General features: G+C 44.9%; 1 protein-coding gene across 3 annotated transcripts in view; it reads right to left on the bottom strand.

Moving 5' to 3' along the window:
- The window catches only part of LOC143983027 (multidrug and toxin extrusion protein 2-like), a 134054-nt gene that overhangs the window by 73239 nt on the left and 48278 nt on the right, over window positions 1–12537 (bottom strand). For all 3 annotated transcript variants that reach the window (XM_077482252.1, XM_077482251.1, XM_077482253.1), the window contains one exon: window positions 6078–6120. In XM_077482252.1, the coding sequence (XP_077338378.1) occupies window positions 6078–6120 (43 nt within the window). The remainder of the gene's footprint in view (window positions 1–6077; window positions 6121–12537) is intronic.

The raw sequence follows: 12537 nt of genomic DNA, 5'->3' as shown, positions 1-12537 counted from the left end.
AAAATGTATATTTCAGTGAAATAAAATCATGTAAATTTTTTGATAACATGTAGTAAAATTGATGAACAATTAAAATCTCCTCGCATTGATGGAACAGCTATGCAACTTGCTCACCACTGTGACAGTACATTGTAAAGCGGTAGAAAGTGGGCCAACTTAGTGAAGCAATACTGCGGTGGCAATTCCCTCATGCGCCTGAAAAGCTCTACTGTGAAGGGAGAACCGATATGTGCAGAGCCCGATGGAAGGTTTGGTACTTCAACTGAAGCTCCGGTGGTGGATAGCCAGGCCTCGAAAAGCACTGTTGCAACAACAGCCACTCTCTTCCTCTCTTCGGCTTGCGCTCCATCCACCACCCTGTGTTTCAGGCCTCATTCTGGATCAGTGTTCCCCCGAGCTTATGACGTCACGTCCGGGCACTTTCATCTCCCGGTTCCTGACAGCAGTTGTTCCAGCCACCTCCCGGTCCCTCTTTTTTTCCACGGCCATCTTGCCATCTTACCATCCAACACTGGAGCTTCTGTTGAAGTACCACACCTTCCATCTGGTTCTACACATATATCGGTTCTCCCTTCACAGTGGAGCTTTCCAGGCACATGAGGGAATTACCACCGCAGCATCGCTTCACTAAGCTGGCCCACTTTCTACCGCTTTACAAGGTACTGTCACAGTGGTGAGCAAGTTACACAGCTGTTCTATCCATGCAAGGAGATTTTAATTGTTCATAAATTTTACTACATATTATCCATAAATTGGACATTTGATTTTTATTTCATTGATTTCTTCTGAGAATTTGTCCACACGAGATTGTCCCAATCAGTGCTTTCAGTTGTGGCTGCCTTTGAATGTCTGTACATGTGAATTTGGTGACTTTAACCACTTAAGGACCGCCTCACGCCGATATATGTCGGCAGAATGGCACGGCTGGGCACAATCACGTAGCGGTACGTGATTGTTTAAGTGCCCAGCCGTGGGTCGGGAGTGGAGCCACCGCGCTCCCGACCCGGTCCTGTGCTCCATGACCGTGGCCATGGGACCAGTGGACCCGATCGCCGCTGGTGTCCCGCGATCGGGTCACAGAGCTGAAGAACGAGGAGAGGTCTGTGTAAACAAACCTCTCCCTGTGCTTCCCTGTGTGGCTGTCACGATCGTCTCTTCCCTTTTATATGGAAGGACGATCAGGGTTGTCACATGCCAGGCTCACGCCCCCCTACAATAATAAAAAAAAAAAAAAACATATGACGTCATACATAACACTACACTGCCCCCTTGTGGTTAACTCCTTCACTCCCAGTGTCATTTACACAGGAATCAATGCATTTAAATAGCATTGATTACTGTATAAATGACAATGGTCCCAAAAATGTGTCAAAAATGTCCGATGTGTCCGCCATAATGTCGCAGTCACAATAAAAATCGCTGATCGCCGCCATTACTAGTACTAGTAGTACTGGTATAGAGACGAGTGGGGGCCATCTTAGCCTCACTCGTCTCTATACCCAGCAGAGGAAAGGACCTGATCGCCTCCGCCGATACCGATGGCTTCGGTAAGCGGTAGAGGGCGCAGGAGAGCGGAGGAAGGGGGGGTGGCACCTCTCCCACCGCTGATAACGGTGATCTTGCAGCGAACCCGCCGCGGAGACCACCGATATCGCAGACAGGACCACCTCCTGTAAAGAGGGATATCTCGGTTGTGGCAGCAGCTTACCGAGATATCCCTCTTCAAAGTACCGATGTATATGTACATGAGGCGGTCCTTAAGTAGTTAACATGAAAAGGAGGAATCTTCTTTTTTAAACCATAAGCCTGAATGACGACTTAACGAATCCACTTGGAAATAGTGGATCTAGACTCTGCCTGTCCTCTCCTTGGACTATCTGGCAGAATAAACTAAATATCTGTCTTAAGAACCTGAGCGGTCGCCCTTAAGTACACTTTGACTGCTCTTACTATATCAAAGGCATGTAGCACCCTCTCTTCCCTAGATCGAGGCTCTGGGAAGAATAAAGGAAGAACAATATCTTGGTTTAAGTGAAAACCTGTCACCACCTTTGTCAGGAATTCAGGATGAGGGCGTAACACCACCTTATCCTTATGCATAATCAGATATGGCTCCTTACAAGATAGAGCTGCTAGTTCAGATACTCTTCTAGCAGAAGAAATGGCAACCAGAAAGACTATCTTTCTAGTCAAAAGAACCAAGGGAATTTCCTGTAAAGGTTCAAAAGGCTGCTTCTGCAAAGCCGACAAGACCAAATTCAAATACCAAGGATTTAGAGGTGCCTTGATAGGAGGATTGATCCGTGTTACCACCTGAACAAAGCTACGCACTAAGGAGTGAGAAGCTAAAGGCCGTTGAAAGAATACTGACAAGGCCAAGATCTGGCCCTTGATAGTATTCAAGGCCAGATTCATCTCTAATCCCATCTGCAGGAAATCAAGGATTCTACCTATGACATATTTCCTGGGGTGCCAACCTCTGGATACGCACCAGGAACCATATGCCCTCCAGACTCTATAGTAAATGATCCTAATGCTGGCTTCCTGGCATTAATCAAGGTAGATATAACTGAAGGAGACAACCCACGTTCAATTAGAATGTGGGTCTCAATAGCCAGACCATTAAATTTAGCGTCTGTAAGGTAGGATGGAATACCTGCGCGAGAAGGTCAGGCCGTAATGGCAGAGTCCAGGGAACTCCTACTGCCATCTTTATGATCTCGGCGAACCAAGGCCTTCTGAGCCACTAGAATCACCTCCTTTTGTTCCTGCCTGATCCTGCGAAGAAGGCGCGGAAGAAGCCGAACTGGAGAAAATGCATAGATCAGAGAAAACTGATCCCATGGGAAGACTAATGCGTCTGTTCCACAAATTAGTGGATCCCTTGTCCTTGACACAAAGTTGACGACCTTGTTGTTGAATCTGGACGCGAATAGGTCCACGTCTGGAGTACCCCATCTCTGACATATCGCAAGGAAGATGACAGGATGAAGAGACCATTCTCCTGGAAATAATTGTTGGTAGCTCAAGTAGTCCGCCTGCCAATTCTCTATCCCAGGAATGAATATTGCTGAAAGGCAAGGAACTGTGTTCTGCCCAAGACAGAATGCGATTCACCTCTCTGGGCTGCACGACTCCTCGTGCCCCCCTGGTGATTGATGCAAGCCACAGCCGTGGCTTTATTGGTCTGAATCCTGACAGGACAGGCCCTCAGTCTGACCGTCCAGGCTCTTAGAGCCAGACGGATTGCCCGAATTTCCAAAATGTTGATAGGTACAGTCCTTTCCAACCTGGACCACTTCCCTTGGACAGAACCCTCTTCCAGGACCGCTCCCCAGCCTAGAAGACTGCCATCCGTGGTTACTACTTTACAGATGGCTGGTAGAAACAACCTTCCCTTTGAAGGTTGCTGGATATTAACCACCAATTTAGGCTCTGATGTACATTGGGAGCCAGCTGAATTGGAAAATCTAAGGCCTTAACCTTCTTGTTCCAGGCTGACAGGATTGCGCTTTGTAGTAATCTTGAATGAAACTGTGCGTAAGGGACGGCCTCGAAGAAGGCCACCATCTTTCCCAAAAGTCTCATGCACAACCAAATGGAAGGCTTTTTATTTGCCCTGATGAGATGGATTAGTTCTACAATGGAACTGATACTCTTTTGAGGTAAAAATACCATTCTCTGCCTGGCATCTATGATTAGACCCAGGTACTGTACTCTCCTTGATGGTTTCAAGGAGGATTTTTCTAGGCCGTTGAGACTGCCTAGAGGCTTATGTCCCTGGTATGGGAGAAGAGGCCCGCTTAAATGAGAAATGTCTGAATTTCTTCTTTACTGGTAAAAGAGAGCTTTTGCCATTGGAAATCCTCTGTAGGTATTTATCCAAATCTTCTCCAAATAGCCGTTCACCATGAAAAGGGAAACTGGCTAGGAGCTTCTTACATGGTGCTTCGGCTGACCAATTCTTCAGCCAAAGAATTCTGCGAGAATGCACTAGGCCCAGCATAAGACGTGACATCTGAATGGAAGCATCTCTCATAGCATCTACTGTGAAACAGCACGTCTGCTAAATCAGCGTACTGTTGGGCCTGTTCAACAGGCAGAAATTTAAGCATCTCCTCAAACTGTTCCTTAATGGCCTGGGATACACCTATTGCGGCAAAAACCGGATGCGCTGCTGAACCTGCTAAAGCCATCTGGTTCTTAGAAAGGAGCTCCAACTTCTTATCTACTGGATCCCTTAACATGAGCACATTATCAACCGGACATGTAAGGTTCTTATTCACCGAGGTAATCGCAGCATCAACCTCTGGAACCCCCCCATTTCTTATAGAAATACTCTTCCATAGGATACAGTTTGGAGAATCTCTTAGGAGGATAAAACTGCTTATCCTTTTGTTCCCATTCTGCATAAATAAGCTTTTTTAGCCATGCATGAATAGGAAAGACATCCCCAGACGGAGGAGGTTTTAATGATCCTAACTTAGAGATGGGATCATCTAGAGCCTGTGCTGCAGGTAGCAAAAAAGTTGAACAAACCAATTTAGTGAGAGCGTGCACAAGCAAGCTCTCCTGTGGTGACACTCCTTCCGTATTAGGATCCTCAGAAGAGGATAAACCAGTATCTTACAAATCCTTAGGATCTTATCCCCGGCATCCTGAACCTCCAAGGGAGGATCTCGAGCACTTGATGGGGATCCGCTACGCTTACCCCCGCTCTGGAGGGATAAAATAGCATCAAGCTTCTTTACCAAACCAGGAATGGTAGAAGACAACACCTCACGTGTAACATACTCAGGGGCTGAAGCGTCTTGTGCGGCTGCAACACTCTCAGAGGAAGACATTCTTTTGGAAACCTGATACGCCCATATAACCCATGTAATTACTACGGCTCTGTGTCCCCTGATGTAAAAATAGAAATTTAATTTTGTTTGTGTTCCCAGGAATAGGGAAAGCAAATCTCCTTAATTGAAACATACAGCAATTAAAACCTTGAGGGTTATTCTTAGATTCTGGACAACTTGTACAGACAACTTGCCCTACACTCTTAGATTGAAAAAGGGGAAATGGATACTACTATGGAGGAGGAACATTGGGTACACACATCAAAAAAGAAAGAGAAATTTAAGAATGTGTGGTCGGGCTGGATGTACTACTCTGCTGAGATCCCAGGTGCCTAATTATTCCCTATGTGAGGTATAGCAGCTTGCTTGACCCCCTAATTTATCTACCTGGGTATTAGCTGGATAGGTACTTTTTTTCTTTTTGGTTTTTTTTCTTTTCTTTCTCAAGAGGTTTCTTTTGCTTAGTCATTTGAACAGCAGTGTATTTCACCAATGTTATACTCTATAAAAAGGTATGTCGGCAATATTTCAGATTTTATTGTATTCATGCTTGAATCCTTGGAACCACATACATTCGATTACGTTCTGGGGTGCGAATGGGTTCCAACCTATTGCTTAATGCCCACACTGTACATGGACAATGTTTGTTTATTTTGCTGCTGTCATCCTAAGTTTGTGTGACCCGCTGTACCTTGTATGTGCGTGACATAAGCCTTATATGGTGGTCTTATGGTTTTTTGTTCAGTTGTGTTTTGTATTGCCTTAAAACTTTAATAAAGTTTTTTTTTTTTTTTTTTTTTTTTTTAATAAACTCAAATGTTGCAGAAAAATGGGGAGGACCAAAGTATGGTTGACAGTCCAGATAAAATTGAGATAATTGTTAATAATCATATAAAACCAGCATTTCAGGGATTTCATGGGGTCTGCTAAACCAGCCACTGAAGCAGACCTTGTGCTGTAAAAATCTAACCCCTGGATTGCTAGAATGATTTTCTGCCCAGTCATTCCCATTCAGTCTACCATCAATAATCCCTGAAATGTGTTGGCTCCTTCACGGTTCTTCAGCAAGGCAAAAAAAAAAAAATGTGATGGAGGTGCCAACCCTTTCCTTGCTTTACTAAAAGCTAAATAAAATATGTATTGCTGAAGTTGGACTTTATTATACATGGTTTACTATTATTATATGAATATATGTCAGTCTACAACGCCAATGATTAATATACAAAAACTTACAGGAAGAGCAGGGATGAAAATCATCACATATTTCTGGGTTAACCTATAAAATAAAATGACACTACATGTTACATCATTTCATTAGCCATGACTCTAACAATACATGCAGAGCAAAGTCAAAAGTTAGAGGTTATTCCTGCAATCATGTGATAATCATTAGATGAATAACCTCAGTGACACTCTCTCCTACAAGGTTTGCTGATAAATTAACTTTACAACTTCCTACATAAGGCTATCTATTGGTACACGTTTCTGGATTGCTACAAATGATCCAATACCTGCCTGTTCCCCACCTGATCATAGGGGGATCTGTAGCAATTTCTACTCATATTCTGAATCTATAGATATTTAGGAAACATTAAAGTAGTTGTATACCCTTACATATACCCAGTAAAGTGCCTGGCCTCAGGCGATGACACATCCTCCTACATTAGTTTTACATGATAATATGCAGTCTTTTCTTCTCTACATCTCTGTTTAAAGTCTAGAATTTATAATGGTTGTCTGAGCTGTCAGAAAAAAGGGGGCAGAGGGCTGAAGTTACACTCTGCAGAGCTCAGTGAGAAGAGCTCCGAGAGCTGATTGGAGGGAAGAGACACCTCCCTTCACACAACACAAAGGAACAGAGCTGAGGCTGTCAATCTGCTGGAGCTCTCGCCCCGTCATCTTTTTTCTTTGATGTCAAGAAAACATGTCAGAATTCATGCTGAGAAAGGAATGAAGCAGCAGACAGAAATGACACTTAGTGCTCTTTATTGAGACAAGTACACACCATAGAGGGATATGCTTTGTTCATATTTCATGTCTGAGGTTTACAACCACTTTAAAAGGGTTTAATGCCATCAGCAATACATTTTAATATAAATAATGGCTCTAACATTAGCCTTTGCTGTGTCAAAATTCAACTATTAAAATTAACAGCAGTTGCTATGGCTGGTTTCACACAGGAGTTCGCCATAGTCTGCATCCGCCTGCTCAGTAGGGGATCACCCCACTGAGCAGGAGGATGACACTTGCGTATCAGCTCCACTATGCAGAGCAAGCACGGACACAGCCCCGCTGTTCTCTATGGGGCTGTCAGATGGAAATTAAACACCTGTCCTTTTCCATCCGACTGTCTTTTGATCCGATGTTTTTGGTGGACAGAATCGGCTTGAATGCTAGCAGGTGTCAGTGACAGCCACTGCTTCATAGAGAGCTATAGATGGTCCAATCATCTGCCAAACTGACAGGCGGAATTGATCGGACAGCCCATGCAAGTGTTCAAAAGGAACTCTATCATGAAATGAAACACCTGTGTGCTCAGGCTTTGATGGAATCAACCACTGGCATACATTCACTGGCCACTTTATTAGGTACACCTGTTCAATTGCATGGTAACAAAAATTGCTAATCAACCAATCAGGCAGGAGCAACTCAATGCATTTAGGCATCTAGACATGGTGTAGACGACTTGCTGAAGTTCAAACCAAGCATCAAAATGGGGGAGAAAAGGGAATTTAAGCGACTTTGAAAGTGGCATGGTTGTTGGTGCCAGATGGACTGGTTTGAGTATTTCACAAAGGCTCACCAAATTTGGACAATAGCAGATTGAAAAAACGTTGCCTGGTCTGAAGATTTTCAATTTCAACTGTCACATTTAGATGGTAGGGTCAGAATTTGGCATAAATACAAAAGCATGGATCCATCCTGCCTTGTATCAACTCATATCCCTCACACCATTACACCACCAACAACAGTCCAGGTGGTGGTGGTGTAATGGTGTGAGGGATATTTTCTTGGCACACTTTGAGCCCCTTAGTAATGCATTTTTTGAGATATATTGGTTAACCACTTGCTTACTGGGCACTTAAACCCCCCTCAGTCCCAGACCAATTTTCAGCTTTCAGCGCTGATGCACTTTGAATGACAATTGCGCGGGCATACAACACTGTACCCAAATGAAATTTTTATCATTTTTTTCCCACAAATAGAGCTTTCTTTTGGTGGTATTTAGTTACAGCTGGGAGTTTTATTTTTTGCTAAACAAACAAAAAAAGATGCAAAAAAAAAAATGATGTTTTAATAGTTTGTTATAAAATTTTGCAAACGGGTCATTTTTCTCCTTCATTGAAGTGCGCTGATTAGGCGGCACTGATAGGCTGCATTGGTGGGCACTGATGGGCTGCATTGGTGGGCACTGATAGGCTGCATTGGTGGGCACTGATAGGCATAGTTAAAGCGGCACTAATAGGCACAGATAAGGCGGCACCGATGGGCACAGATAAGGCGGCACTGATGGGCAAAGATGGGCACAGATAAGATGGCACGGATGGGTGGCACAGATAAGTGGCACGGATGGGTGGCACGGATGGGCACTGATAGGTACCACTGATAGATGGGACTGATGGGCACTGATAGGTGGCACCGATAGGTTGCTCTGATAGGTGGCTCTGATAGGTGGCACTGCTGGGCACTGATGGGCGGCACTGCTGGGCACTGATGGGCGGCACTGCTGGGCACTGATGGGCGGCACTGGGGTGCAGCACCTTTGAGGCAGATTGTGGGCACTGTGGGTGGCACTGTGGGTGGCACTGCTGGGTGGCACTGTGGGTGGCACTGTGGGCACTATGGGCACTGCTGGGTGGCACTGACAGGGGGCACTTACTTTTATTCAGGATGGCACTGCAGGGGGCAGGTGGGCACTGGCAGGGGGCAGGTGGTCGCTTGTATTGCTGGCCGTGATCGGGACTGATGTCCCGATCACGGCCGCCGGTGATCGGCTTTTTTTTTTTCTCCTCGTGCTGTCAGCGTGAGGAGGAATAATAGCCGATTACCGGCTCCGTTCTATCACATGATCAGCTGTCATTGGCTGACAGCTGATCACGTGATAAGGGGTCGGGATCGACCCCTTGCACGGATCGGTGATCAGGCGAGTCTCATGGACTCGCCGATCACAGAGCGCGCCGCGCGCGCCCCTCAGGGGGCACGCAGGCCGCTCGTGCACGGGACGACGTCAATAGACGTAGTCCCGGAAAAGTAGGTCCGCGCTAATGCCGTTATTTGGCAATAGCGCGGATCCCAAGTGGTTAAACACCATGGCCTGAGAATTGTTGCTGACCATGTCCACCTCTTTAGAACTACAGTGTACCCATCTTCTGATGGCTACCTCCAGCAGGATAATGCATCATGTCGCAAATCTCAAATCATCTCACCACTGGTTTCTTGAACATGAAAATAAGTTCACTGTACTCCAACGGCCTCCAGTCACCAGATCTCAATCAACCCAACAAGAAATTTGCATCATGGATGTGCAGACGACAAATCTGCAGCAATTGTGCGATGTTATGTCAATATAGACCAAAATCTCTGAGGAAGGTTTCAAACACCTTGTTGAATCTATGCCACAAAGAATTAAAGCAGTTCTGATGGCAAAAGGGGGTCCAATCTGGTGCTAGCAAGGTGTACCTATTAAAGTGGCCGTTGGGTGTATGTGCCACACAAGGTCTCTAGCAGACCATTTGTGTTTGGTGCCAAACCTTTCAGGAATTTTTTAGCTTTACCATTGTGGCAAAATTTTGTTGACATAATGCTAACATTATAAGCATGACTGTTATAATATTGTCATCGATTTAAGAAATTTTACAAGCACTTGTGACTTTGGGAATTATAGTTTTCATTGACAGAGACTTTTTAACTACAGTATTTAAACTCTAACCATATCTCTTCCGAATTAGGTTCAGAGAATTTTTTTAAACTAACTCATCAACAATGAATGTTCATTTTCATTGTACATCTACAAATCTTCATACATGTACTTATATGTGTAGGAGAAAAACCCATGCTTCAAGGAAAGAATTGACAAAGATTCACGCTCCACAACAAAGCTGATGTTTCTCTGGCAACTCATTTCTGCAGCACAGGGCATATATACAGTGCCTTAAAAAAGTATTCATACCCCTTTGAAATTTTCCACATTTTGTCATGGTACAATCAAAAACGTAAATGTATTTTATTGGGATTTGATATGATGGACCAACACAAAGTGGCACATAGTTATGAAGTGGAAAGAAAATGATAATTGGTTTTTAAAGTTTTACAAATAAATATGTGAAAAGTGTGGCGTGCATTTGTATTTAGCCCCCCTGAGTCAATACTTTGAAGAACCACAACTAGAGTGACATTTTTGCAGATTCTTCTTTGCAAAATAACTCCAACTCTGTCAGATTTGATAGAGAGCTTTTAGGATTTATGTCTGGACTTTGACTGGGCCATTCTTTGATCAAAACTATTTTATTGTAGCTTTGGCTGTATGTTTAGGGTCATTGTCCTGCTGGAAGGTGAACCTCCAACCCAGTCTAAAGTCTTTTGCAGACTAAAGCCCCATACACACCATCAGATTTTCTGCTGATTTTTTCCTTCAGATTTACCAAAACCATGTAGTGCAAGCTGATTGCATACAAATTGAAACTCCTAAGGTTTCACCTCATATTATATGGCTTTTGTCAATCTGAAGAAAAAAAAAAAATCAGCTGTGTATGGGGCTTAACGGGCTTTCTTGCCCTGTATTTGGCTCCATCCATCTTCCCATCAACTTTGACCAGCTTTCCTCTCTCTGGTGAAGAAAAGCATCCCCACAACATGATGTTGCCACCATCATGTTTCACGGTGGGGATGGTGTGTTCAGGACGATGTGCAGTGTTAGTTTTCAACCACACATAGCATGTTGCTTTTAGGCTAAAAAGTAAAATTTTGGTCTCATCTGACCAGAGCACCTTCTTCCACATGATTGCTGTGATCCCCCACATGGCTTGTCGCAAGCTGCAAAACGAGACTTCTTGTGGCTTTCTTTCAACAATGACTTTCTTCTTACCACTCTTCCATAAAGTCCAGATTTGTGGAGTGCACGACTAATAGTTGTCCAGTGGACAGATTCTCCTACCTGAGCTGTGGATCTCTGCAGCTCCAGAGTTACCATGGGCCTCTTGGCTGCTTCTCTGATTAATACTCTCGTCAGTTTAGGTGGACAACCATGTCTTGGTAGGTATGCTGTTGTACCATGCTCTTTCCATTTTCTGATGATGGATTGAACAGTGCTCCCTGAGATGTTCAAAGCTTGGGATATATTTTTATTTATTTTTTAATTTTTTTTAAACCTTAACCTTGCTGTAAACTTCTCCTTAAGGCTGGGTTCACACCGCTGCGGGGGGAGAACCGGATGTGATTCGCACAGCAAATCACATCCGATCTCCGTAGCGATGCGAGTACAGCCATACAGATAGTATGGCTGAACTCGCAGCGGTCCCGCAGCAAACTCGCACGGGACCCTTTTTTGGGTCCGCAACGGAATCGGATCGCATGGGGGTTCACACCATGCGATCCGATTCCTGTGCGAGTCGGCAGATCGCACTGCGATATGCCGACGGATCTGGGGGTGTCATTAACATAACATTGACACCCCCAGCCGTCCGCATAGGGCAGTGTGAACTGCCGGCGGGAGTAATGCGATGCGGGAAAACGCCGCGGATTCGCGGCGTTCCCGCATCGCAGCAATGTGAACCCGGCCTAACTTTAGCCCTGACTCGTCTGGTGTGTACCTTGGCCTTAATGAAGCTGTTTGTTCACTAAGGTTCTGGAACAAACCTCTGAGGGCTTCACATAACAGTTGTATTTATACTGAGATTAAACACAGGTGGACTCTATTTACTAATTAAGTGACTTCTGAAGGCAATTGGTTCTGCTGAGTCTAAGGAAACGGATGGCGGACACTTCAAGGAGCAAGATTGGTAGATGTTTGGTACCTATTACACGAGGGTGAAAGAGATTACTCATACTACTCTCCATCACATAAGTTATATTCACGTATTGACTTGTTCTATATTCCTCATAATCAATTGCATTTGGTGACAGAAGCCACTATTGGGGCAATTACTTGGTCAGATCACGCACCATTTTTTAGGAAATACAATATGTTGGGGAGTCGAGGCATTGGACCGGCGATATGGAGGCTCAATGAAAGCTTGTTACAAGATGCCATGCTATTTTCAAGTTAACAATACCCCCGGGTGTACCCCTGGAGTGATTTGGGAAGCCCATAAGGCAGTGATTAGGGGAATTTTGATAAAACACGGGGCCAGTATTAAGCGAGAAAGGGAGGCAAAATGAACACTCTTATTAAAGAGGAAGTAAACCCTGATGAGTTTACTTCCTCCTTCATTCCCTGCAGTAGTCCATTATGTGTCACTTACCTGCCACAGGAGCCAGTGATGTCACCGCTGTCCCCTGTAGTCTGGCGCATCCATCTTCTTGGTGGGGTCTCGCTGCCCCGCCACTGTCATTCGGCAAAGCCGCGAAGACGTCACTCCCGCGCATGCGCACGGGAGCTGACACACGTGGCATCTTCGTCGTTGACGTTGCCGTGCTCAGTGCGCCTGCGCGCCGCTGTCTATGGCGCATGCGCCGTAGACAGTGGTGCCTGTCT

The sequence above is a fragment of the Lithobates pipiens genome, unplaced genomic scaffold (genome assembly GCF_037356315.1).
Source record: "Lithobates pipiens isolate NorthernLeopardFrog02 unplaced genomic scaffold, aLitPip1_a1.2 Scaffold_16, whole genome shotgun sequence".
NCBI lineage: Eukaryota > Metazoa > Chordata > Amphibia > Anura > Ranidae > Lithobates > Lithobates pipiens.
Note: the sequence above shows the minus strand (reverse complement) of the source record. Positions and strands in the feature narration are given on the sequence as shown.